At 35.7% G+C, this 25,146-nt stretch overlaps 1 protein-coding gene and 2 pseudogenes across 1 annotated transcript; 1 reads left to right on the top strand and 2 right to left on the bottom strand.

The window, feature by feature from the left end:
* The first annotated feature begins 255 nt into the window (after window positions 1-255).
* Window positions 256-8,255, top strand: LOC107574269 (proteasome subunit beta type-9-like; annotated as a pseudogene).
* A 246-nt stretch (window positions 8,256-8,501) lies between these two features.
* On the bottom strand, window positions 8,502-15,913 carry LOC107574270 (antigen peptide transporter 2-like). The gene is made up of 11 exons (XM_016260719.1): window positions 15,231-15,913; window positions 15,020-15,134; window positions 14,771-14,901; window positions 14,416-14,621; window positions 13,894-14,091; window positions 13,493-13,621; window positions 11,145-11,333; window positions 10,687-10,860; window positions 10,426-10,585; window positions 10,114-10,250; window positions 8,502-8,932 (listed from the first exon to the last, which is right to left on the bottom strand). The coding sequence occupies exons 1-11, from the start codon at window positions 15,745-15,747 to the stop codon at window positions 8,705-8,707; spliced, it is 2,184 nt and encodes a 727-aa protein (XP_016116205.1). The 5' UTR covers window positions 15,748-15,913; the 3' UTR covers window positions 8,502-8,704.
* Window positions 15,914-21,084: 5,171 nt separating this feature from the next.
* Window positions 21,085-23,710, bottom strand: LOC107574274 (major histocompatibility complex class I-related gene protein-like; annotated as a pseudogene).
* Between the last annotated feature and the right edge of the window lie 1,436 nt (window positions 23,711-25,146).

Raw genomic sequence — 25,146 nt, 5'->3', positions numbered from 1 at the left:
GTGTTGCTTTGATCAGCCTTGTATTATGTATTAATGCATAATACTCAGAATTGTATTAAAGCATAACTGTCAAATCTCGTGTAGCCTATAACATATTCTCTCCACATTTTTTGAGTTTTAAAAAAATTAAGCGAAAGCATAATATGCACAATCATGTCTGACCCCCTCACATCGACACCTAATAACGTGTTGATATCTTAATGAAATACATTTTAGACAACCATCATAGCAGTGAGATATGATTCACGAGCCTCTATGGGAGAGTAAGTGTTCTTTCTTCTTTCTTTGCAGTTGTGCATGAACCACTTATCTAATACTGAGGATATTTCTGTTTTTTTCAGAGAATATGTATCATCAAGGGTGATCAACAAAGTTATTCAGGTTCATGACAAGATATTCTGCTGTATGGCTGGATCACTGGCTGATGCTCAGGCATCACAAATGCTGTCATCCATCAGCTCAGTTTTCACAGGTCAGCATATGTCAATTTACCTTCAGCTTGTCTTTTGCAGCTGCATAATTATTCTAGAGACAGGATGGATGGATAAAAGAGCATACATATTCCCGTATGACATAGCAACTAATCTCTTCTGTATAGACTAGTGACTTTATATTTAACGCTGCTGATACATTTGTTTTAGCATGCAAATGGAGGAACCCCCTTTGGTCAAATCTGCTGCAGCCATCATGAGGAGCTTTTGCTATACCCATCGAGATGAACTCAGTGCTGGGTTTATTGTGGCTAGTTGGGATCGCAAAAATGGCCCTCAGGTGTGTAATGTAATTTTTTAAGTTTCATATATCTACGGAATGTTTTTCAATTCAATTCTAAAACATAATGAGACTTGTCTTCCTTTTTTCAAAGGTGTTCCAGGTGTCTCTTGGAGGCATGATTATAGAGCAGGAGTTTACTATTGGTGGGTCTGGTAGCACCTTTATCTATGGCTATGCAGATGCCAAATTCAAGCCTGGAATGACCAGAGAAGAGTGTCTCACTTTTACAACTAATGGTACGGATAATTGCAGTTCATTTTATATGCTTTGACAGCTGCACTCACTCCCTTTCCATCAATCTGTCCCTCTTACTCTACTTTCTTATATACTGTGCTGTTTGTCTCAGAATCACTGAATTATTCACACGTTATTCATTATTTTTCCCCTACTCTTTCATTAGCCATGGACACAATGTGAGTGGTGGCGTCGTGCATCTTGTCATTGTCACAGAGAAGGGTGCTGAGAGGCAGCTGATTCCGGGCAACAAACTGCCAGTCCTACAGAGTTTGGCTTAAGTGCCAACATTTTACCTGTTGTTGTTTTCACTTGTGTGTATTCTCATGAATTTTGTACTGTAAACAAAATCATAAAAAATGGCCAAAAACACACTTTGTATATGAGCATGCTTGCAAACAGTCTTTAAGTAGCCCATCAAAAAAAATTTAAACATTTAAATCAATAGCTCAAGATAATGTTCTTAGGTAAATATGCGTATGTGTTCTGTTATTCTCACAGTTAATTAACCCAGTGCACTATGAAATAGAAAATATATGCTTTATTAAAAAAAAAAGTGAAAACTCACATTTTTACTCAGAAATGAAGCATACAGAAGACCTAGGAGTTGAGCTCTCTGAAGATACGTGGGATAAGTGTTTGGTTGTGATACAGACCTGCTCAGTCAACAGCAGACACCAACTGATCCAATTTAAGGTTGTTTAAGGTTAAACTTGCATTACACTAAAACCAAGCTGCATAAAATTTTCCCTTCTGTTTCACCAAAGTGTGACAAGTGTAAGGTGGCAAAAGATACAACTTCTCATGCTTTCTGGATTTGCCTTTTATTGTCTGGATTTTGGTCAAGCATATTTGACTGGTTCTCCAAAACTTACAATAGGCCTCTTCCACCGGATGCAGAACTTGCTATTTGGTTTTTCACAACGCACCTTTTGCCTTCCATGAACATTACAACAGTCTCTAATGCTGCATGACTGTGGCTAGAGACTTGTGCTTAAGAACTGGAAATCACCATCACCCCCTTTCTTTCAGATGTGGATTACGGGCATAATCTCTGTTATACAAATGGAAAGACTCAGGTTCTTGAGGACTAATAGCATTGAAAAGTTTTCCGCTGTTTGGGGTTTATTTCTTGGATGTTTGGACGAGTTAGCCACTCAACTGGTTCCTAGAGACTCCTCTGAGGCTGTACATCCCTTCTGGGCACCTTAACTGATTGTTTTGCAGCTTGTTACTAGTACTTTTGTATACTGGACCAAATATTAATCTATATTATCATTATACATTTTTTAAAATGTAATTGATTGTTTATTCATTATTCATTATTATTTTATTTTAACATTATTATTATTATTATTTGACTTGATTTCCCTTTTTTTCTATTTGTGTGTGTAGTCCGAGACGGTGTTGTTTGCTTGTTCTTAACTTTGAAAAATCCTTAAAATAAAGTTTAAAAAAAAAGAAGAAGAAAAGAAATTCCGCATAGGATTAGAGGAGAGGAGATGAGACTGGGAAGTGTTTCAACACTTTTTGCTTCAACATCTGATATTTTTTATCTATTTATTAATTTGTTTTTTGTTCTTTGTGCCTCAAACTTTGTCTTAATTTGATATAAGACAATATAGAAAACATGGATATCAGTTTCAATTAAGTACTTAAATATCGCATATTTAAGAGTCTATGTGCAAAATAAGGAAATGACAGAATTTAAATGAAAAATCACTACTTTGATATGTTATACCAAAGAATGGTTAAGCAGGTGTTGTAAAATGAGGACGCTTCTGTGCGCACAGGAGCGCAGCTCAGCGTCGTGACGCGTTTGCACACGAAAGTGAAAGTAGGCTGGTGAGTTGTCTTTTGCTCGACACATTTCTATCAGTTTTTAAAGAATTAACCCGGTCTTCCAACTGTACAATAATCCAAAAACAAACCTTAAAAACAACACAAAAATGGGTCACTGAGCACAAAACCAAGCTTCTGCTATGGCCATTCCAGTCCTCTGACCTGAACCCTATAGAAAATGAGTGTGGTGAACTGAAGAGGAGAAGCACCAGCATGGAGCTGGGAATCTGAAGGATCTGGAGAGATTCTGGATGAAGTAATGGTCTCTGATCTCTTGTCAGGTGTCCTCTAACCTCATCAGGCATTATAGGAGAAAATTTAGAGCTGTTAAACTGTCAAATGGAGGTTTCAAAAAGTGTTGAATAAAAGGGTGCCGTTAATTGTGGCCAATGTGTATTAGAGAAAAACATTTATTTCATAATGATATTTCCCCCCATTTTAAATTCTTATTATCTAATGAAAGGTTAGATTTTTGTGATTTTTTAAAAATAAAAGATCAAAAGGATTAACAATGCAGATTAATTTTCACAGCCTTCTTTGATCATATTTACCAAGGGTGCCGATATTTTTGGCCATGACTGTAGATGACTTGGGAACATGCATTTACAACCAGGAACACTACATGTTTTATATTGCTGAACCTTCTCTCTGTGCATCTGTTTATCAGCATTGAGGTGGGCGAGGACCCCCTGGTGTGCTCAGCAGCGACTCTTGTTAAAAACATCTCTTACAAATACAAAGAAGAACTTTCCGCTCATCTCATGGTGGGTGGATGGGACAAGAAAAAAGGTGGACAGGTATGAAGTGGTTAGTTGTGTTTACGCGTATGTATGGTGAGAAATTTTAAAGTGCTATAATTAGATGAAAAGAAAGATATATGAGCAACAGATCATCATACAGAGAAACAATACAATGCAAATTAAGGCTTTACTTCACGATTCCCTCTCCATCACCATATGTGGTTGAAACAAAATTTCATTGCTAAGTTGTTCTCAGTTGTACCTCGGTACTGCTCATGCTCTGAAAAATCTGATTGGTTCATGCTCGAAAACCCTCCAATGTGGCTGAATTACAACAATTCTGCATAGATGAGTGGACCAAAATTCCTCCACAGTACTGTAACAGACTCATTGCAAGTTATCGCAAACGCTTGACTGCAGTTGTTGCTGCTAAGGGTGGCCCAACCAGTTACTAGGTTTAGGGGGCAAACACTTTTTCACACAGGGCCATGTAGTTTTGTATTTTGTTTTCCCTTAATAATAAAAACCTTCATTTAAAAACTGCATGTTGTGTTCACTTGTGTTATCTTTGACTAATATTTAAATTTGTTTGATGATCTGAAACATTAAAGTGTGACAAACATGCAAAAAAATAAGAAATCAGGAAGGGGGCCAACACTTTTTCACACCACTGTACATGTCGAGTTTCTTTTTTGACAATGGTTGATTTCCCAGGTTAAAGCAACTGCATGTAGTTTAGTGTATTTCTGTGACTTTGGATCCCCCTACAATTAAGTTTGTGAAATTCACTATCATTAATATATCACTGTTGTACAGTGAATAGATGTACACATGCATTTGTTGCTAGCGTAAAGCAATTCGCCCTTTATGTCAAATTTCGTACCCACTCAACAAACTTACATAGGCCCACTCCCAGAACAGGGGAGAGTGGGAAAGAAACAGAAGCCATTCTCTTTATTAGAAATCTTAGGCTGCATCCAATATGAAGTGTGCATATGATGGACACTTTACTATGAGGCCATAGGAGAGGATTCATGAATGGCAGTAACGCGACCCAACTGACGCTGGTGGGTCATGTGATAATGACATCATGGTGAATCTAGTACGTAGGCCAAATTTTGACAGGAACACATTGTTTTCCATTAAAACAGTAATATACCGTACAAAACAGTGCGTCCTGGGTAATATTTGTTGTTTTTGATAAACTAACCTACTGCAATATACCGTGAATTAACAGCACTCAAAGTCAACACTCAGATGCTGTTTCAAATCACACCCTACACCCTCATTCACTATTCCCTACATTAATTTACTAATATAGTCCACTTGACAGAGTGAATGAAAACAAATGAGTGAATTCAGACACTGATGAACACCTGTTGTTAACAAGCAAAATCACTAAAGGAAAGAGAAACAAGAACAGAAAAAAAGTGATGAGACCAGCAGAAACACAACAACTGACTTCCAGTCACAGACTTAGATGAAATTAACTGAAGTTTTAAACAACTCCACAAACAGCATTACCAGCTTCACTTAGTACTAACCAGTTTGACTTTATTTCTGTCATGTACAGTAGTTATTATTATTGAGAATCAACAGAGGTTTAGATGTTGTTTTATTGTTTCATTTGATGTTACCATTGTTGAGATCAGAGTTTGCTTTAGTTGGGCTCCTGATCCTTGACTTTTGAACATTAGATTTTCTTTGGCTGTTGTAACTGTGTCTTTACGATACATTTGTTATAGCAAAAAAAGCTGAAAACATGATCAGATGATGCTGGCTATTTATTACTAGTCACAATCATAACCTAGTGTCCTGATCCACTTATCTCATTCGGGGTCTAATTATAAGGGTGTTGTTTTATATTTTTGATTATCAGAGCCATGCAGAGACCTTTGGGGGGGCAGGTGCTCAAAGTATAAAAGGGGCACATGGAGCACGGCTTTTAATAGGGATAGTTCACCCAAAAATGAAAATGTGATGTTTATCTGCTTACCCCCAGAGCATCCAAGATGTAGGTGACTTTGTTTCTTCAGTAGAACACAAACGAAGATTTTTAACTTAAACCGTTGCAGTCTGTCAGTCATATAATGTCAGTGGATTGGAATCATGGCTTTGAGAGTAAACAAAACATACACAAACAAAACCAAATTAAACCCTGCGGCTCTTCTGAAGAAGAAGAGCGAACGCGCTCAGGACAGTTCAGACATTGCAGTGCATCAGAGGTAAAAAACGATATAAATACTGTTCAGTTTCTTGCAAAGACCGATCGTTTTGTGTCTTTACACATCAGTGTATCATCACGAGCCGCACATAACATGTGGCTTTTTTGCCACAACAAATGCGTTTTAAAAACACATGGTTAAAGCATTCTCAATAAGAGCTTCTGGAGATGTATGACAGAAATAAAGTCAAACAGAGGCGTGTTTCCCAAAAACAAACTATGATCACAAGTTCCGTCGTTACCAATAGTTTGTTTAATCAGATCTTGAGAGATATACACCCGGTTTCACAGACAAGGCGTATGCCTAAAATGCATGTCTGGGCTGATTTAACTGAAAGAAACTTATCTCAAAATATCTTAAAATATGTCAGTGCCATTGTTTTGTCTCAAGATGCACACCAAAAAAAAATTTCTAATGCACATTTATGAAAGATACTTAAATATCCTAATTCAACTATAGCCTAATCTTGGCTTAGCCTAAACCCTTTCTGTGAAACCAGGCCTTATTGCCTTCTTCAGTGGATTTCATCAAAGGGTTAAAGATGTAAGATGGAAAAAACAGCATGAAACGTAATTTAACAGTAATAAACTAACTTACTTTAACAGTAAATTACTTTACTCAACAAAATGCAGAAAACTGTAGTAATTTACTGTAAAACGTAGCACTCAGATTTACTAAATGAAACTAATTAATTTGACTGAAATATTAGTGAAAGTTCATAGAAAAAAGTTATGCAAAGTCATTAACTGATAAAGTGAAAAAATATTCAACTGAACTGTATTTATGTCTATTGCAAAAGAAAGAGCTGTTACATTAATTCGTTTTGAGTTACCATTGTGCTGAAGAGTAGATCCTGCGCTTCAGTCAATGATGAACCCAGACACGTTGATGAAATGCTTTATTTAATGGTAGTAACTGTGTAGTTGCTGATACAGTAATGATCTGATATAGTAATGACTATATTAGAACGTGTGTGCTATTGACGAGCTGCAAAGATTTGAGTAAAAGTCATGTTTTTTCTATATTTTGCAATTATACATAGATTGTTTGCAGTTTTATATTAAGAAATATTCCTTTACAGTGGACTAAAATTAAATAAGTTCACAGTACTAACACCATATAAATACATATAAATCTCTTCCAAACTGCTCTCTGAGGGACTGTTTACTTTAACTGAAACTTGCTAATTAGCACATTAGGAAAGGCGATTTGCAAAGATTCATTAAAGGGGTCATATGATGCGATTTCAAGTTTTCCTTTCTCTTTGGAGTGTTATAAGCTCTTGGTGCATAAAGAAGATCTGTATAAAGTTGCAAAGACTAAAGTCTCAAATCCAAAGATATTCTTATATTATATTATAACATTTCCGACGCGTGCTTGTGGTGTTCGGCCAATCACAATGCACTGGGTCAGCTGGCCAATCAGAGCAGACTGCGCTTGTCAAAGGAGGGGGCTTTGTTGAAAACGAAGTGTTTGAGAGAGGCGGGGCATAGAGGACCAACAATAATGTACAGTATTTGAAAAATAATGTTTTTTGAACATTAAAGCATGTCAACATATTCTGTTACACCAAATACACCAAATAATGATCTTTAAAATAGCATCATATGACCCCTTTAAAAAAACCTTTCACTCACTTCTTCTGTAGGTGAAGCTGGATCTTGAATGATTCGCGCGAACATAGACGCATTTAGGTATATGCATTTAAGTGCATGTAGCATCCTATGACCCCTTTAAGTAAATCTTGAGTAGAGGTTTACTGAAGAGGTTTAACTTCTTATATCTTTGTGTTTGCCTTTCCAGGTCTATGCAACCCTTAATGGGCTAATTACCAGACAGCCGTTTGCAGTTGGTGGCTCTGGAAGTTTCTACATCTATGGCTTTGTGGATGCTGAGTACAAACCAGGCATGACCAGACAAGAGTGCCAAGAGTTTGTGATCAACAGTGAGTTGCATATATAAATTAATCTTGTCCTGAGTTACATGCTTTGCTTTCTTGTTTTAACAGCAATTGACTGAATAAGTGACCAACTTGGGTTCTAAACCTCTGTTTTTAAGATGTTGATGGTCTTTAGCTTTTTAGCCCACATATTTTCCATCAAATTTTAAAGAATTTAATTAATTAATTTAGGCCTATTGTAAATTTATCACAAATGTCAGTGTATGATGTAGAACAACACTTTTATTTGGCCTAAAATTCTTTTCAAAATTGTGTTATGTTCAGTATTTGGAATGTGAATCTTTTCTAATTCACAGTGCGCTTTGTAATTCAAGGTCTGACACTGGCAATGGGCCGAGACGGTTCCAGTGGAGGTGTGGCCTACCTTGTTACCATTGACAGTGAAGGTGTGGAAGAGAAATGTATTCTGGGAAACCAGCTCCCTAAGTGTTATGATCCTGATATAATGGCACCGTCCAAGGCAGCGAAAGTGTGAACAAAAATTAAGCTTGATGCATTTATGTGGTTTACCAATAAAAACGCTCTCTCTTTTTTTGTTGTGCAATGTTCATCTTTAATATTTCGTAACCCTTGATGTACTTAGTGCTAACAACCTAGAGAACATGCATATAATAAAAACAAAAAACAAAATGAGTTATGAATTACAAATATAGGTGTACATTCATATACAGTACGAAGTATCAATTGACATGATACACATAATTCAATTTCGAATTGTTTGACGTTTTGACTGATTTTGCTATGTTTTCACCGACTTTCAAACGAGAGCATTATTCAACTTTTGGACTGTTCAAAGTGCATTCAAAGTGGAAAAAATACAAACTGTTAAATATTGATCAGAATACAGCACTATTTTAAAAGGAAACAAATTCTGCTATGCTTCTTATCATTATAAATAGTAATGTATTCTTGGAAATTGATTAGGATACTCAGTCCTGTTTGTCCACCTTCTCATCAGCTTCTTTTTCCTCAGTGAAGAGCCTCTCTCTCAGTTTATAGTAATTTCCTTTCTTCTCCATCAGTTCCTGATGCGTCCCCTGCTCCACAACCTCCCCTTTGTCAATCACAACGATCTGGTCTGCCCTCTCAATTGTTTTCAGCCTATGCGCAATCACCAGCAAGGTCTGGTTGGGACGACGGGCCAGAGCATCCTGAACCTGTTAATGTAGGCATGGAAAAAGGTTGGAGATAAGTATCAGTGGGTTTCTTGTTCAGTAATACAACATGCTTTAAAGTAAAAGTTCACTCAAAAATTTTCTTTTTTTCATTTACTCATCGTCATGTGGTTCCAAACCTGAAAGAAGGTATTTTGAAGAATTATGGAAGTCAATGGCTACCAGCAACTGTTTTTTTAGCAACATTCAAAATATCTTCTTTTGTCTTCATACCAGTTTGGCAGAATGTGAGGGTGAGTAAATGATAAATTTTTTGCAGGAACTAACCCTTTAATCTTCGAAACACAAATTAAGATATTTTTCAAGCGACAGCTGAAAACTCATCTCTTTCGAAGCTACTTGACTTCATCATAAAAAATAAAAAAAATAAATAAAAAAAAACTTTATTTATTCCTTCTCTTTCTAGCTTGTACTTATTTGAACAATGTCTAAGAACTTGGTATTACAACCACTTCTTGTGTCTGTTTGCCTCTCTTAAGAAGAATCGCTTTATGTATCCCCCAATTGTAAGTCGCTTTGGATAAAAGCGTCTGCTAAATGACTAAATGTAAATGTAAATGTAAATGTATGAAACCTTGGAGATTTCTACCCCTCTACTGAAAGTCCAAGTAACCGAAACTTAAAAGATTAAAAAAGGTTATAAATGTGTTGTAAAACACAAAATCTTGTGAAGAGATATGATCGCTATATGAACATGTAGTTTAGACTTTTCACATCACACTCTAAAACAAACCTCACTGGTTTTGTGCGTCAAACAAGCATGTGTGAGCTACTGTGTTTACCATATATGATGTAGTTTATGTTTGTGTTTAGATGTAAATATAAGACTAAATTAAATCTGTTCATCATATAAAGCGATTGTATCTCTTTACAAGCCTTGCATTAAACCGCTTGATTCATTGTACGCCGTCTTTCTGACCATTTTGAATCTTTTAAGTTTTGGTTACCTGGACTGTAAATGGAGGGACACAAACCTTTCAGGTTTCATTTAAAATATTTTAATTTGTTTCAAAGATTAACTAAAGTCTTATGGGTTTTGAATAACCTGAGGGTGAGTAAATGATGAATTTTAATTTTTGAGAGAACTATCCATTTTAAGGATTCACCATATTCAGAGGTTGTTTTGAAATGTTGTGGAGAGGAGGTGACAAAATTTTTTTTACCATGCGTTCGCTCTCAGTGTCCAGGCTGCTGGTGACCTCGTCCATTATGAGGACCTGAGGCTGTCTGATCAGAGCTCTGGCGATAGCAATGCGCTGCTTCTGACCCCCGGAGAGAAGACAGCCACGTTCTCCAACATCTAATGCACATCACATATAAACAGATGCTTACTAAAAGGTCATAATGACTCAAATAATATGCCAAAACAAAGAGGAGATGTATGTTAAAATACATTTGAAGATATCAGCATTGTATACCATTTCCAGGGAGATTCAGAACTGTACATGCATAGAGTGATAATTCTTCATGTGTACCTGTGTCATATCTTTTTTCTAGTCGACTGATGAAGTCGTGGGCATTCGCTTCTCTGGCTGCATCCTCCACCTTTTTCTGATCACAATCAGTCAGACCGTAAGCTATGTTGTCCCGGATGGAGCCTGAAAAAAGCACAGGGTCCTGACCCACCATGGCCACCTATAGCACAGATGAACAAGAAAATCAGGGTCAAATGATTCCACAGTGAACATAGTCTAATGCAATACCACAATTTAATAAGATACCCAAATGATTGTTACCTTCTGGTGCAAATACTTGTGCTGGTAGTTCTGCAGTGGTTGACCATCTAACAGAATGTGTCCCTGCTGAGGCTGGTAGAATCCCTCCAGCAGACTCACACAGGTGCTCTTCCCCCCTCCTGACATTCCCACCAGAGCCGTCATCTGACCCGGCTTCAAATCCAGAGAGAAGTTCTGAAAACATTCAATCAAACACTGTATATTAATTACAGCAAATATAAAGAATATGCATAATATATATTCATATGCATAAATACATTTATGCAAATATAGAGGATTTATAAAATATAGAGGTGTTTTACTAAGTGACTAAAAATAAAAAGGAACTCAAAAGTTACTTTAATCGGAAACATCTAATCATCTAATTGTGGTTGTAATTGAAATGAAACTAAGAAACTGTTTCTTAGATATTGTTTATAATATATGGTGTAAGACAGCACATTCTGAGTCTATCGTACCTTGAGGGCTGGTTGATCAGGTCGTGTTGGGTAGAAGAAGGTGAGGTTGTTGAAGTGGACTTGTCCAGCCAGGGTTTCAGGGTGAAGACTTCCATCGATGCTCACTAAAGGCTTCCTGTCCAGGTAGTCAAAAACTTTAGCGGCCGCACCCACAGAGTTCAGCATGTTAGAATACATGTAGACAAGGCTCTGAGGAAAGACAGATCAGGATTTCACTGACTGCACATTATTCAAAATATGAAAAATAGAGATACATTTGTACTGGGATTTGTAGTATTATTTGGATTCAGTTTCTGTATGTAATACTAAAATGCTAAAAGTGTTTTTTCTTCTTTTGGATGTGTATATATAGGGGTTGGACAAAATAATGTGAAATGTGAACACCTGAGAAATAACCTTTTACCAGCCATTTTAGAATAGATTTACATAATTTTTGAATATCCTCCATAAGAAAGTCATCAATCAGAACATCTGCCAGTTGCTTCAGAGATGTTGGAGGAGCAAATCATCTTCTCTACAAAACTATCCATAGTGTTTTTTTAATATTCAAGACAGGTGATTGAGCAGCCAGGGCAGACTGAAGTTCTTCTTTGGTTAACATTCATCTTGGTGCTAAACTGTCCATGTTTTATGATCATGACACCATATTTTTTGCATTTTAGCATTGGTATCTATGATTAAAATGGATAACACTTAATTTTAAGGTGTCCTTGTTACACATGTTACATGTACTTACTATTATAATAACAATTATGCATAATTACATGCAAGTAACCCTAAGCCAAACCCTAACCCTATAGTAAGTTCATGTATTTAATGAATATTACTCAGTACTTAAATGTATAATTACACTGTAACAAGGACACTTTAAAATAAAGTGTAACCTTAAATTTTTAACAGTTGCATTTCTTTGGTGGATGTTGGCTTTGTGAAGTTCTCTGTGGTTGTTTTTTGGAAACAGGTCTTGAAGGTGAATATTGAGGTTTGTTGTCACTTTGCTGCTGCAGTTTGTTGTTTGGACACAATCCTTTTTAGTGTTCAATGTCCTTATCATTCACTTTTTGCCCACTATTCTTCTTCTTAGCTGATAAAGTCTTGCCATGCTTTATATGCAGTCATAATCCTAAAGACTGCTGTTCTTAAAACACCAAACAATTGGGCTCTTAAGGTTACAGATGGTCATATTAAACAGGCTTCTGTGATTTGTCCTATTTGGAAGTCTGACAAGTCACCCACTTCACCCATTGCTTGTTGTAAACACTGCTGAACACAACTTATACTACACTGATTTACTAACCTACACTGTAAAAAAATTCCATAAAATTTACGGTAAAAAAACGGTAGTTGTGGTTGCCGGAATTTTACCGTAAAAAATAGGGTAGCAACGTTTTAGGTTTTACGGTTTTAACTTAAATTTACAGTTAAATACCGTATTTTCATTAACTGATATAATGTTAATATTCCAACCTATTGAAGTACTGAATTCTGTTTTGCACCTTTGTAATACACTGATAACCACCAAATGCAGGTGGTGATGAGAATGTCACATGATGAACCAAAGCCCATCACAAGCAGCTTTTAGATAATAACATATATAGAAGGTGCACAGTGTCATTCACACAAACACCAAACACCATCACGGTAACACACATGAAACTGAAATAATGCAATAAACATTCATTTAACAACATTAGGTGTAACACACAACCCTAATATACAAAACTGATAAGAAAAAACTAAGAAGAAACAGTTATTTCAACAAAAAAACATCAAATTTGAAATGTAACGCAGGGAATTCTGGGAATGTCAATTTACGGTTATTCACTGTAAATTATATGGTCTTTTTCCAAAAATGGTATACTACCGTAAAATTAATGTCCAATACATGTAATGTCCAATACAGTTTTTCACCGTATATAGTAGGGGAATTTACCGTTAACCATTTAACAGGTTTTTACTGTAGCATTTTTACAGTCTTTTACCGCTAAATTCACGGTCGTTTTTTACAGTGTAGCGAGTATAGACAATGAAAGATAAATAAACGATAACCCCTGTATAAACATTATGTAAATAATTAAGCAAGTGAATTAATTAAGATCACATCTAGCACTGCTACTACACGGTTTGTGGTGAGCAGTTTCGTACACTTTAATTCTCTTTTTATAATTCAATATTCAATAAAAACATTTAGAGGAAATGCACCATAATTCTTAAATAAACCACAAAGTATGTGAAACTCTAAAATACCTGACCTCCTCAGTTCAGACCTCAACTAGTTCTATCCGTATAGGGCTTAAAATGAATGCAACAAGAAACAGAGAGTCTATAAGAACAAAATGAGTCCATACCCTAATGTATGATCCCAGGTCACCCTGGTAGAGGATGAAGGACACAAGGTTGCCTGTACTCATGCATCCCGATTTGATGAGCTGACGACCGTAGTACATTATCAGAACTTGAATGCCTAATGACATCACCTGTTAATAAATATAATACAGTTAAATAAAAATGAATGCTACATGCTCAGATTGACGATGCAGAGAAACATTACGATCAGAATGTGAACGATGATTAGTATGTGATATATATTTGACTTTATTTACTTTATGTATTGCATATTTAAGCTACTGTACATATATTAGGATATATTGCAATGTATGCTAACATTGTATTTTACCATATGGTAACTATTAGAATACATATAAAAATTCAATGATATAAGGATAGAATCCTAATGCAGCAGACCCACCCGTCGCACTAATAGGTAGACCGCTCTCACTGTATCTCTGCGAGTCTTTAGGTTGTGAGTGTCAGTCAATCGGTCGTCATAACGACAGGCTTCACCGAGTTCCATGTGGAAGCTGCGCACAGTCCTCACCCCGGCAACCGCCTCTCCTGCTGTCTCATTGGCTCTGGCCACCGAGTCCTGAACTTCTTTTGACAATTGCTGTAAAATTAGATGTTTTTGGGTCAGTGTAACTGTGTAGAAGAAAATTTCAGAAATGAAAAGAGATACATTTTGATACAGAGAAAGAATTAGACAAGAGTAAGTTCTCCTTGAAGGTTTCTTCTTATGAAATGTTAATGAAACAAAGTTTGAGCAAATGAAGAGGATAGGAGTCAAAATGAGAGGCATAACACTCCTTTAATCTTACATTTGAACATTTGTCAAACTGGATCAGTGGTGATCTAAATGTCCTTCAAAATTACTGTCATTTCACCTCTGAGCTACAGTGCTATATTTAAATCTGACCTCATCGGTTCATCTGACCTCATAGTGTGTGTTGTAAATCTTTTGAGTGATGGCAATCAGCGGGGCTTCGATGAAAGTGAGCAGGGTGAGTTTCCAGGACAGGCTGAGCATCAGATACAGGACACCGACACTCTTGATTAAGCTGCGCAGGAGGATGTTCACATTCATCGCCACTGATTGGCTCATTAGCTTGGTGTCGGTAGACAGACGTGATGTCAAGTCCCCTGACAACAGAACAATATCACAGATAAGAGATAAAGGAAAAACAAGAAAACTACAATTAAAATAGTCAATATCTTGAATGTTGGATGTAGGACTTCTTTGGACAGATGTCACTGAGAACTTCACATTTAGAACAATTAATTATTCCTACCTGTCTTTTTATCCTCAAAAAATCCTATCTCCTGTTTGACCAAAGCATTAAAGAGCATGAGGCGAACTCTCTTGTTCAGGCTGGACAGAGTGCACATGAAGAGACCTCCACGCAACCCAGAGGACAAGGAGCTATGGACAAGGAGAATATTCATTATTTCACTCAGGGCCTATTGCACATTTGAACAACATTTGTTTCTGACACAACCGTTAAAGTAAAAAAAAATGAGTTTAATAAGACTTTCAGTACCTGCCCAGTGAGAGGAGACCCATGAGAAAGATTGCTGACATGAAGCTGTTTGGTTGGTACTGTTCTCCCAGGATGTCTATGACCTTTCCCGTGTAGAATGGAATGAACATGTCACCTTTAAAATACAAAAAGATTAAAAACTTTTTCTTTTTTTCTACTTAATGTTGAAAGGTCTGTTTACAAACACCCCCACCGCTGAATTCATACTCACATATGACAGCCAGAGACAGAAACACAAAGGCTCCGCTCAGCAGCGGCGCATCGGGTTTGGAGTAACGCACCACTCGCATGAAGAGCGCCCGGTTTCTCTGCTTCCTCTCCGCGCTTTCTGAGCCTTCAGCAGTCGCGCTTTTAGCGCTTGGAAAACTTACCTCCCAGAACAAACACGCTATAAGTGCTGCAGCTGTAGAAGCAATCGTTTTTCCAGGGCAAGACAGAGACCCGCTCCAGTTTTCCGGCTGTGTGTTCATGAGGAGCGTCAGTCCGCTTTCATAAGCCGGACACATCAAGCATGACACCGCTACACAGCGCCGCACGGTCGCCTCACTCCAGCTGCCGAGCAGAAAGCACCTGAGACATATCCACTTCACAGCAGCCACGAGCCAGAGCTGAGTCAAGAGAAATACACTGCTGCTACTCTTTATAAACGCGTTTGAGCTGTAATGTAGCGCACAGCTTATCGCCAGATCTACAAACAGCGCTTTTGCATGCTGCAGTTTGAGCTCCATCACGCGACGTTTATTTATTTCTAAACACAGACCAAGAATAAAGGAAGAAATTGTGTCTCTATCGGAGACGACAACGTATAGTCCATGTTAGGCTCTTTCACATTCGCATTTTCCTCTCGATGTTATGTGATAGTTTCGGTTTCATTTAGACCGTGGGGATTTCCTTCAGGAGTAGACTACTGTAGCCTATAATTCGGGCGAATAATTTGTTTCCCCTCTGCTTTCAGAGCCCAAGCCAGAGGTCGAGCAGAATAATAACAGGCTATGCAGCTATAAAATCTATAGTCTTTCGAACTCATAACAAAAAAAAAACAAACAAAAAAATGTCAGAACAAACGTAAAACTGGCCTGATAGCCAAAACAACATGTCAGGGCCATCAGAAAGTTCGGAAAAAGAGCGGAAGCACACATTACGAACCTTATCAGCTCGGCTCATGAATATTAATTAGGTAACATGACTGCGCAGTCTAGACCAATGGTTCTCATTTTTTTGGTGACGCCCCCATTTTAAAGTAGAAAACCCCAAATGCCATAAATTGTCTAACTTACAAGACAAAAAAGAAAAACATTTTTTTTTATTTCAGCTTCACATTTTGCAAAAACAAACAAAAAAATTAAACTGAATGAACTTGCTACATTGTTATTTATTTTATTTAATGATTTTGCTTAATCGTCATATAGCCTATAACTCCCACAGCATGGGAGGCTGAAAACTATTTGCAGTGTCATATCTATTAACCTATTTAGTTCTCATTATGTGTCATTAATTTTTTTTAGCATTGCTTGGTTCTCCCTGGTTATGTTCTTCTCAAAAGTATGTTATGTGAGGGTCTTTGGGGTGAGAAGATAATTAAAACATGGAATAATTGTGATAGGCTATCTGAATTATTTCATAATCAGTCAACATTAACACAGCACTGATCAAGTAATATAATACAAGGCAAAACTAAACTAATTTAGAAGTAAACTGAATACAATAAAAGTAGCAAAAAATTTAAACTCTGATGCATTGAAGTTCAATATAAATCATAACAAAACATTTAGGTGATATTATCATGTCAACCAATTAAACTTTTGAATGAGGGTGAAATCATGACACAATCATTTTCCAATGATATTACACTGAGCTGACTGTTGCTAGGCAGAATTCACAGTAGCAGGTTTTATTTCATTTGAGAGTCTGATCTGATTGGAAACTTTCACATGAGAAAGAAAGCACCAGAGGAGATGTTTCTTGGAGAATTGTACTTTGCATTTAATGCATATATAAATTTTAATATATTTAAATTAAGTAAAACAACTTCACTAAACATAAATCAAGTTTCATCAGAAAACAAATATGAATATTGACTATCAAAAAAGTAGTTTTTGTTCTTGTTTTCTGTACAGGAAATGTTCTACTGTTATGCAGACATTATTTATTTAAGTTTACATATTGTTTTGAAGTGTAATGTCCTCTTCTGTAAATACTATGCACACAATTAAGTGTAAAGGTAGACATTATAAATATTACAAATATTATTTTCTTATCTTAATATTTGACAGTTCAAAATACACACATCACTTTTTTATTGCTGTATTTTTATTTATTTTTTTTCCAGATAAAGAGTCTAAATATGTCAATGACATGGATAGTGTCAAAGAAGAAACTTGATTCAGGTCCATTAAAAAAAATAAGACACAAAACTGGACAAGACATAATTACAGTATACATGTTGTGAATGTCCACTTTGTTGTGTTCATGAGGAACATTGTATTGTTGACTATATTTTGAAACAGGAAGTCAGAACTGTTTAAGTTCTGTAAAGCAAAGAAGATAAATTTGCTACTCCTGTCTCATCTGCTTTGTTATTTAATAACTCCTGACAGATGCCACACACTTTATAGCTAAATTCTTACATTTAATCATTAAAAAGACATTCATATTCTTATGATTCTCAACTAAGATGACATTCTGTAGTTGAATGTGGCATGCAGGCATGCTTGGCCAATCATTATTGTGTACCAGCAGTTACTAGGTAGAACTGAGTGAAGCAGGTTGTATGTCAAATCACATTTGCTTTGGTGATAGAGAACAATATTTCAATCTCAGAGTGAACAGGAAAATGTGTGTCAGTCCTCCAATCACTAATACAGCTAAATTAATTAACTTAAATAAAGAAACAATTATTTGACAACTGCACATTTTCACTTTAGTGCAGTTTTGTGTCATTTCTCCTTCAGAAATTACTGTTTCCATAATTATAGCCTATATAGGTATGTATTTTTGAATAATCTAAACCATCTCTGCTCAAACCTTTTAAAAACTTTTTTCTCAGAACAGGTTTAATTTCATATCAAATACAAAAAATTGCGATGTCCTCCCTGGATGCACACAACAACAAATATCAGTGTAATTTGACTCAAGAATTAATGCGTCTTATGAACAGGTCTGCCATTATTTGTAATATATTTGAGTTGTATTTTCTGTAACTATCTGTTTCAGTGAATACATTTTTTACTTAATGCACTTAATTTACAGGTCAAATATAGCTCCATATTTATGGTGATTTTTTGTGCTTATAGTCTACCCAATTTGTATGTGGTTCCATTTGGGTCATCCTCTGTGCAGTTTGTGCAAGGAAACTTCAGAAAAATAAAAAAATTTGAACAGATTATTGCTGAACCTTCAAGAAATCTTTTTTTCTTAGGGGACCACCAGTGCACCCTCCCCAATATTCAGATTAGTGGTGAACAAATATGGGATGCATAAAGTTTTTTTTTTTTACTTTATAGACCATGAAATAATATTTTAATTATAATAATAGCTAAATTTATGTTGTCGCCGTCGGATCTAAATAATCCATTAAATATAGTGGTAATGAATCTTATTGAAAAATAAAATTCATGTTTAATTTTTAAAGCTTTACAATTTGTCATTCAGATAATGTGATGAAGTTCAGTGCTGCTGCTTATATCAGTTTGGGACACACAAAGACCTGTTTCCTGGTAATGGCTGAATTATTATTTTTGTACAACTTGCAGTTGCTACTTATTCACTTCTAATTTCATCTAATCTGCCTTAAACATTATTATAAGGTGTTACAGAATTTTTTTTATGTGAGATATACAAATATGCAATATCATTTCATTATCTTGGTATTTGACAGTTCAAAATAGAGACTGAACTTATTGCTGTAGTTAAAGGCATTCATTAGGTATTAACAGTCTGAATGTGACAGTGATATGGAAAGTGTCCGTAAAAGAAACTTAGATGTGTGACTTAAGTCCATGTACATACACAAGCCTCTAGACACCATTACAATTATGGAAGCTCAGTAACAACACGAACATTATGAAATGTCCTTTTTTTATTTATTTATTTTTATTTTTATTTGTTAAATCCTAATCAAGCGTTATTAAAAAGATTACTCTTTTCTACATGATTAATCTAAGATGAAATTTAGTAAATGAAGAAAGTGCCATACTTGTCCAGTATTACTGAAGGCCTGTAGTTGCTAGGTAGAATTGAGTGTAACAGGCTGTGTATCAAATCACATTTGCTGTATTTGGTGACTAGAGAAAAACACTGATGGAAACTTCCCATCTCAGTGTGATCAGAAATGTCTGGCCAATTTATCAATGAATTAGTGGTTTTAATAAAAGTGCTAAGAATTTGACAATGGCAAGTCATTGATTACAGCTATATAAATTTACATTAATTACTATATATTATTTTACTTAATCTACAAGAGCAAACAGCTATGGGTTTTGGTTTTCAAGTAAAACAATATTTAGTGTAATGTTTTAAAGGTCGTATTGGATAGAAATAGTTCAGAGATAGCTGGATCCACCACAGTCACAGTTGTTATCTATCAGTTTCTTTGGAGTCAACTTTAACAAAAGAGTGACCCTTAAGAGCTCTTTATAGTACTAAATGATATTTGTCTGGTGTCATATCTAAACAGCTCAACACTCTTCCTTCCTTGTGTTTATTGTGAATATACCACTATATTTCACCTGCAAACATTCTATAAATTCTGCTGCATGCCTGCAGTGGTGAATACAGTCATTTTGATTCTGATTAATATTTAGTATCAACTTTGGGAAGGAATCATGCATTTTAACATCATATATGATCTAAGATCTGTAACTCTAGAATATTCTGTTGAATTTGAAGTAAACGTTGTGAAATGTGGATGCTGCTGTTTTGACAACAGAAAGACAGATGTTCACCGCTTGGCCCTTTTTGTGAGGTTTATTTCTTTTTAAAGAATCAAAATAAGATTACAATGTTTTGAAGGCAACCAATATACAAAAAAATATTAATTTAACTTTATTTAGATTTCGTAACCTCAAATCAAGGAAAATATTTACTGTTTACTGTACAGATGTTCATGCAAAGTTTTAATAGTACAGTATCTTAAACATTACAATAATTAATATTATTATTTAGTACAACTTATCTAAATCATGTAAAACAAAAAGAAAAAAGTATGCAAACAGAAAAAGTCCAATAATCCCATACAAGAAATAAAATATGAAGCCTACATATCGTTTAATTTTATTGATAGAATAGCCCAATTCCACAATTCACCCAATGATAAAGTTATTTTAAGTTCTGCAGGAGATATTTTTCCATGACTTGTTAGAATTGCCCTGATTTATTTCATATTCTATTTCCTCTAGAAACAATCACATACATACAAGAGATGACTACTATACTACTGTATACTGACTAAACACTAGAAAGTGTCTATTTCCACAAGTTTCTCTTTTTTTCACAATCAGTATTGATATCACAAATCCTACAAATTAATCAAACTTGCAAATCAATTATTTATATGTTTGGTTTCTTTTTGTCACTAAAGAGAAATATACTGTATATATTTTACAATGAAATCTCTGAGATCAACATGTCCTCTTAAAATGAACAAGTTCATACAATTAAAGAAAAACAAAAGATAGACAAAGTGTGAAGAAACAAAAACTTTATCAATGTAGAACTATAATATAGATCAATCCCATCACTGAAAACTATGATCTTGTGTGTGTGTGTGTGTGTGTGTATGTGTGTACCCGTTTTTCTATTCTGGTGGGGACTTAAACCTGAATACACACAGACTCATGGGGACTTGTGTCACGGTGGGGACCTAAATTGAGGTCCCCACGGGTACAAAAGCTTATAAATCATACAGAATTAAGTTTTTTGAAAATCTAAAAATGCAGAAAGTTACCTGTGAGGGGTAGGTTTAGGGGTAGGGTTGGTGTAGGGCAATAGAATATACGGTCTGTACAGTATAAAAACCATTACGCCTATGGAGAGTTCCCACAAGGATAACTGACCAGACATGTGTGTGTGTGTGTGTGTGTGTGAGAGAGAGAGAAAGTGTGTGTGTGTGTTGTAAGCACGATGGACAGCAGGATAAGCATCATGTTTTACTTCATCTCTCGCACTCATCTGGTCTCCTAAAATGCCAAAAACAGATTACATTTTATTGATTTCACATGACTGAAACAGCTGCACTAATAAATAATAATAATAATACACTTACATCTTTATGCTTTTGGATGTGTATGTGCTGAGCTGTTAGATCCATCATCAGAGGCTAGAACAGAAAACAAATTACAACAATTACAATCATCATGACAATATAGCTACATCACACAGCTGCACAATTTCGTATTTATTAATTCTATTTAAAGAAAAATATTGTAGAACTATACATATATTTTCACTTACTCTTTGATTTTACACGACCAACATTTTAGAAATATAAACATATTACTATTAACCACATCATGAATGGCAGAGCCTATCTGTTATTAATAAATATCAAACAGAGATTAAGAAAACTTTACCATTGACAGGTTTGAAGCCTGAAAAGCAGAAATCCAGAGAGATTAAATATTAGCACACAAATGTGTAAAACATACAGTGTAGTGAATAGTGATAATAATAATAATAATAATAATAATAATAATAATAATAATAATAATAATATCTAAATGTCTCTCACCTTTCTTTTTCTGATAGACCTTATACTTAGCAACAGCAAAAATAACCAACAGGAGGACAGCAGCAACAACACCAACAATGATGCCGATGGGAGCAGAATCTGACGAATCAGATCAAGTGAAAACATCAGCTTATTAATGATTCTGACAAACTGGGACAGATTTCAAATTTAATCAGATACAAAAAACAACATATGACTGTGACATCTGCAGTACATTAGTACAGTCTAATCAGAGACTGGCAATAGCAAATGATTTCCATTAAAAAAATTTAGTTCCATGGTGTACTCATCAAGACATCACTCTTAACATATGAATTAGGATCTTACCGTCTGTCAGGATCTGTCTGATGGTTTTGCCCTGATGTTCCACCACACAGCTGTACTGGTTGTTCTTCCACTCATCAGGTGTAACTGTGATGGTGCTCGTCTTCTGAAAGGTCCCGTCTTCATTGGGAAGAAGTTGTCCAAGATCCAGATCCTCATCGTGATCTTGTCCATTTTTCTGCCAGGAGATTGTTACTTCTTTGGGGTAAAAACCCGTAGCTTGACACGTGACTGAAGACGAGGAAGACTTCTGCAGCAGAGACACCTGAGGAGAAACTGAAGAGAGAGAGAGAGAGAGAGAGATTAAGATAAACAAAAAGATAAAGTGAAATTGAAACAGAAAATCAGACAGCCTGCAACATTCAAATAAAACAAAGCAAATCTATAAGGTTGCTATATATATTTCTTCTCATTATCTGCTGTTGTAGACCTAAAATAATCTGATCGATAGAATAAAAACTTGAGCATCTTCTCAGATTCAAATAAACCTCGTGCACATGCAGAACATATGTCTATCAGAGCCCTTTTATAGATCGATTTACAGATGTTTTACTTCTTATGAATGTGCAAGTTTATTTATGTCTTACAAATTGGTCAGTGAAGGAGACTGAATGTTTAATAATTATTTCCTCTGACATATTTGTCAGCTTTCCTTTTAGGATTAAGTCATCAGGGCAAAAATGACAATTATACTGACGGTCGCTCCAGTGACATTATAGCAGTTCTTAGCTGTGTCTGATGCACTGCATGGGCTGACGTTTTGTACAAAATATATAAATGAGCATTTAAACGAACATGTGAATTGGATTGCAAAGGGTTTATATAAACAGAACTTTCAGAATCTGAAATCGATTGGATTCGTTCGGATTGACAAAAATTAGTGCATGTAAGCATATCCATCTTTTAGATTAGTCTAATAGTGTTTCACTCCTGGCCTCGTGTTTATGTGGAAAAATCAGCTGGTGTAGTGTTGCTGATAAAAATCCCTCACAAATACCAGCTATGCGTGTAAATATATAACAACATGTAACAATATGTATGATTATATCTTAAATATCAAAATGTGATTGAACAATTTCTTAACATCCTGCATGTATTTACATCATGTTTTAGTTTTTAAGCAAGTGAATGCAGAGGGAGTATAAAGACAGAGAGTGTAAAGGAGATACAGTAAACACATAACCAAACATTTTGTTGTATACAGCTGTTATTTCCTGGTGAAACGGTAAAGACTGTAACGATGAATGCTCAGTATGCAGTGATTATCAAAACAACTGATATTCTCTCCAGAGTGTCCCTCCCATATTTCTTTATCCACTCAGTGCATAAGATGTGCTTTATAGACATTTGCATCTGCTCCATTGTAATCCCATTTGTTCTTGGTAATCATAGTTTAAGGATTTGCAGCTGTGAAGGTGAGGGTGTTCTTATCAAAGCTGAGAACGTCCTCTCCATCATAACCAAACTGCAGGTATCCTCGTTTGTTGCCATCATCATCCAGCTCACAGCCGTACATGAACTGGAACGCATGAACACCTGAGAGGAGAGAAACAACATGATATATCACACTCACCATTCTTCATTTCTTCTAATATAACCTTAAGACTTGATGATTGAGCAGAATGTATTTCAGTCTTCTATTTCTACACAAAAACAAACATCAACATAAAGATGAGAGCAATTATGATTAGCTATTGGGACTGGTTGATACTAAAATATACTAGCACTCAGGAAAAGTGAATAGATGAATATGATTACATATAAACATGAAATCTTTGTCTGTGCATACAGTGCATCTAGAAAGTATTCACAGCACTTAACTTTTTCCACATTTTGTTATTTTAGCTACAGCCTTATTCCAAAATGGACTAAATTCATTATTTTCCTCAAAATTCTACAAACAATACCCCATAATGACAACGTGAAAGAAGTTTGTTTGAAATTTTTGCAAATTAATTTTTAAAAAAAAGGAAAAAAAATCACATGTACATAAGTATTCACAGCCTTTGCCATGACACTCAAACTTGAGCTCAGGTGCATCCTGTTTCCACGGATCATCCTTGAGATGTTTCTACAACTTGTTTGCAGTCCACCTGTGGTAAATTCAGTTGATTGGACATGATTTGGAAAGGCATATATGTCTATATATGGTCCTATAGTCATGGCCTAATGGTTAGAGTGTCGGACTTGTAACCCGAAGGTTGTGGGTTCGAGTCTGAAGTCCAGCAGGAATTGTAGGTGGGGTAAGTGAATGTTGGACATGATTTGGAAAGGCATATATGTCTATATATGGTCCTATAGTCATGGCCTAATGGTTAGAGTGTCGGACTTGTAACCCGAAGGTTGTGGGTTCGAGTCTGAAGTCCAGCAGGAATTGTAGGTGGGGTAAGTGAATGTCCAGCACTCTCTCCACCCTCAATACCACGACTGAGGTGAGACCCTTGAGCAAGGCACTGAACCCCCAACTGCTCCCTGGGCCCACTGCTCTGAGTGTGTGTGCACTTGGATGGGTTAAATGCAGAGCACAAATTCCAAGTATGGGTCACCATACTTGGCCACATGACATTTCACTTTTTTTTCACTTATGGCAACAAACAAGGATGCACAGCAAACAGGTAAACAGGAACACAGGAAGAGAGTACAGAAATAATGGGGAATTTCAATATACATTTCAATATAAATGCCTAAACACAAGCCAGGGAAACACAGGCAAAGTTACATAACAGTAACATCTAAATGAACAAGTTTTATTCAAGTCAAAAATATTATTTAATATTATTGAATCAACCTAAATACATTAATTTATACCACCAAAACTACTTTATGTGGGTTATGTAGAAATAGCCCTTTAAAGTAACAATTGCAGCACTTTTTGCAGTGTACATGGAAGAAATTGTTTTATTATATAGGTCACTTGGATGATATATTAAACATGTTTTAGTGCATCAAATTTAAGAACAACAAAATTGTAGAATGTAAAGATTACATTCTTCCCTCACTCTGCTATTAATTCCCATGATCGGGATCTTCTTAACATTGATTTCATTTTTAGAAAGGTCTATATCCTTAAAAAAAA

The sequence above is a fragment of the Sinocyclocheilus grahami genome, unplaced genomic scaffold, assembly GCF_001515645.1.
Source record: "Sinocyclocheilus grahami isolate Dianchi unplaced genomic scaffold, SAMN03320097.WGS_v1.1 scaffold2166.1, whole genome shotgun sequence".
In the NCBI taxonomy this organism is placed as follows: Eukaryota; Metazoa; Chordata; class Actinopteri; order Cypriniformes; family Cyprinidae; genus Sinocyclocheilus; species Sinocyclocheilus grahami.
The sequence above is the reverse complement of the archived record's forward strand: the minus strand, read 5'-3'. Positions and strand labels throughout refer to the sequence as shown.

Excerpts from the sequence above, each read along its gene's own strand:
- LOC107574270 (XM_016260719.1), bottom strand. The coding sequence starts at position 15,747 with ATGGAGCTCAAACTGCAGCATGCAAAAGCGCTGTTTGTAGATCTGGCG. Across the intron at positions 10,251-10,425 it reads AGAAAAAAGATATGACACAG|ATGTTGGAGAACGTGGCTGT; the intron begins GTACACATGAAG and ends GATGTGCATTAG. Across the intron at positions 8,933-10,113 it reads ACACTGAGAGCGAACGCATG|GTTCAGGATGCTCTGGCCCG; the intron begins GTAAAAAAAATT and ends CTACATTAACAG.